The following is a 2,559-nucleotide window of genomic DNA, read 5'->3' on the forward strand; positions in this document are numbered from 1 at the left end:
TCGCAGGTCTTAATGTCACTTTCCTATTTCATTGTTCTGTTTCTATTTTTTTGGAGTGTTGTATTTCTTTCAAAATCTTGTATTTAGCTTGATCTAGACGCTTATGTACTCGTGACACCAAATCTTAGGGTGATTTACGTTATGTTATTGATTAGTTATCAGATATTTACTATATTTCTTTTCGTATTATGTTGTTGTATTTGCTTGCCTAGCGAACGTTATTAGGCGTCACCACGATCCCCATTGATTGGGATTTTGGGCACTGACAGATCAACTTTATACGTGTAAGGATTAAGAGTTTCTCTTCCAACTCGTTTTAGAATGATTAATATGAGAGAATCAAGAAGACAAAAAGAAAAACCGGAATAAAAGTTGCCTCCACGAGGCAGAAGTTTTACTACGAGCCCGTTTGGATTAGTTGATTTGAAGTAGCTGATAAGCATTATGTGCTGAAAAGCACTTTAAGTGCTGAAACTGATTTAACAAATAAGCAGTTACGTGTTTGGGTATAAGTGCTGAAATTGATAATAAGTTGTTGCAGTATTTGATAAAAAAGTGCTAATAAGCTCTTTTTCTGTTAAAATGACTTAAATAACCTTAGAACTGTTTACACTTATAATGGCGTATTTCTTCAAAATTTTAGATTCCAGATCAATCCAAATACAATTTGTCATTTTATTTTAAATACAATTGTGCTTAGATAAGATAATTTTTATGATAAATATAATTTATCTTATGATAAACATATAATCATAAGTTATAATAATTAATAAATTGACAAAAGTTTTTCAGTAAGAAATAAACCTAAATATGACAAATTATTTGAAGAGAAACAAACATTGTCTTCATCACCACAACACTTAGAAAGCAATACACCAAAATTTTGATATGTCCTCATTTATTACATACAGTTCAAAGATTAATACACAATCACATAGATATAAGTATGCAAAGGAATAGAGAATTTGCTTATCTTAAATAGTCAATGAGAATTGCAGACTTGAAGAGGTGGGGGGGGGTGGTGGTGGTGGTGGTGGGGGGGGTTAGGTTGAATAATTGAGGCAGTGAGTATCGATGTAGGAGTTTTATTCTAAAAAGCAATATTTTAAGGATAAAATAGTAAAAATCTTGGTCAAACTTAAAGTGCTTATAAGCTAAAAATTTATAAGTTGGGGGTTACCAGCTTATGGCTTTTTGCTTATTTTTGACTTATAAGCACTTGGTTTATAAGCACTTTTAACTTTATCAAACACGTAGATAAGCCGAAAAGTGCTTATAAGCTAGTTTGACCAGCTTAAAATCTTAGCCAAACACCCTCTATAATCAGCGGCTGGTCATACAATCACTAAAGGAAAGTGAAGCCCATAAGCTTTGAATCATGGATGACCTTGACTCTGAGTATAAATATAGTCAATATGAGCCTCCATTGTCCTCCTCTTCAAGCAATCCTCTTCCTCTACTCCTTCACAAATTCCTTCATCATTTTCAACTTTATCATCTCTTGCATCCTACCCACATGACCACACAATATTAGTAAACGGAGAAATATCAAGAACTCGTAATTCTATAGTGATGAATTATACATTTATACTCCCTTTGTTTTAAATTATGTAATATATTTCGTTTATTGAGAGTCATTTGACTAATCTTCGAAACTAAATTGAATTAGTTAAGCTTAATATTTTGATATTAAAATTAGATATTCGAAAACTATATGAAAAAAATCCTATAAAATACAATTCTTCTCATATCGATACGATAAAAAATGTATTTAAATGATGGTCAAACATCACATAGTTTGAATCTCAAAAATCAAAATATATAATACAAATGAAAACAGAGGAAATGACGAGCTAACTTGATCTTTGTGACAGAGGTAACGGAATCGTGATTTTATAAAAAAAAGAACAAAAAAGGTACAATAACTAAGATATGGACTTACTTTGAATTGTGCTTTCATCAAAGTGGAATCAGGGCGAGCTGCAGATTTGAGACTGAAGCACAGAAGAATGGCTACAATGAAAAGTGCGCTAAACTTTGACATGCTTTTTATTCCTGTTTACGAGAGAGAATTGTTTTCTTGGTTTGGTTCAATTTTAAAGATGGTAGCAGAAATTTATAGGGAAAGAAAGGTTCTTTTTCTTATTCATGTGTCAAGACTCGATTGGATTTGAAGAATTCTTGACCATTCGCTTTTAGCTATGTGGGTCTTGAGCATAGTGGAAAACTACTCCAAAAAAGTTAAGTTAACAAGTCAAATTGTACTTATCAGAAATGGGAGTTAATGCCAGATTGAGAAATCGAACCAACATAATTGATGCACCTAAAACAGAGGAATGAGATCACGATTTCGGCAGAATCACATGGAACGCTTCATGGTTAGGATCAAATCCATCAACTTATATTCCCTCCGTTTGATTCTTATGTGAATTTATTTGACTGAGTACAAAGTTTAAGAAAAGAGAGAAACTTTTAGATTTGTGTTGTAAAATGAGACACATATATTTTGTGTGGCTATAAATCATTGCATAAAAGATAAATTGTTTCCAAATAAGGGGT

The 2,559-nt window shown here is 32.0% G+C and overlaps 1 protein-coding gene across 1 annotated transcript; it reads right to left on the reverse strand.

Moving 5' to 3' along the window:
- Window positions 1,087–2,191, reverse strand: LOC109224619 (phytosulfokines 3-like). The gene is made up of 2 exons (XM_019389163.1): window positions 1,943–2,191; window positions 1,087–1,508 (listed from the first exon to the last, which is right to left on the reverse strand). Exons 1-2 carry the CDS (start codon window positions 2,042–2,044, stop codon window positions 1,377–1,379), a joined length of 234 nt encoding a protein of 77 aa, XP_019244708.1. The 5' UTR covers window positions 2,045–2,191; the 3' UTR covers window positions 1,087–1,376.

Source organism: Nicotiana attenuata, chromosome 3, assembly GCF_001879085.1.
Source record: "Nicotiana attenuata strain UT chromosome 3, NIATTr2, whole genome shotgun sequence".
Taxonomy (NCBI): Eukaryota; Viridiplantae; Streptophyta; class Magnoliopsida; order Solanales; family Solanaceae; genus Nicotiana; species Nicotiana attenuata.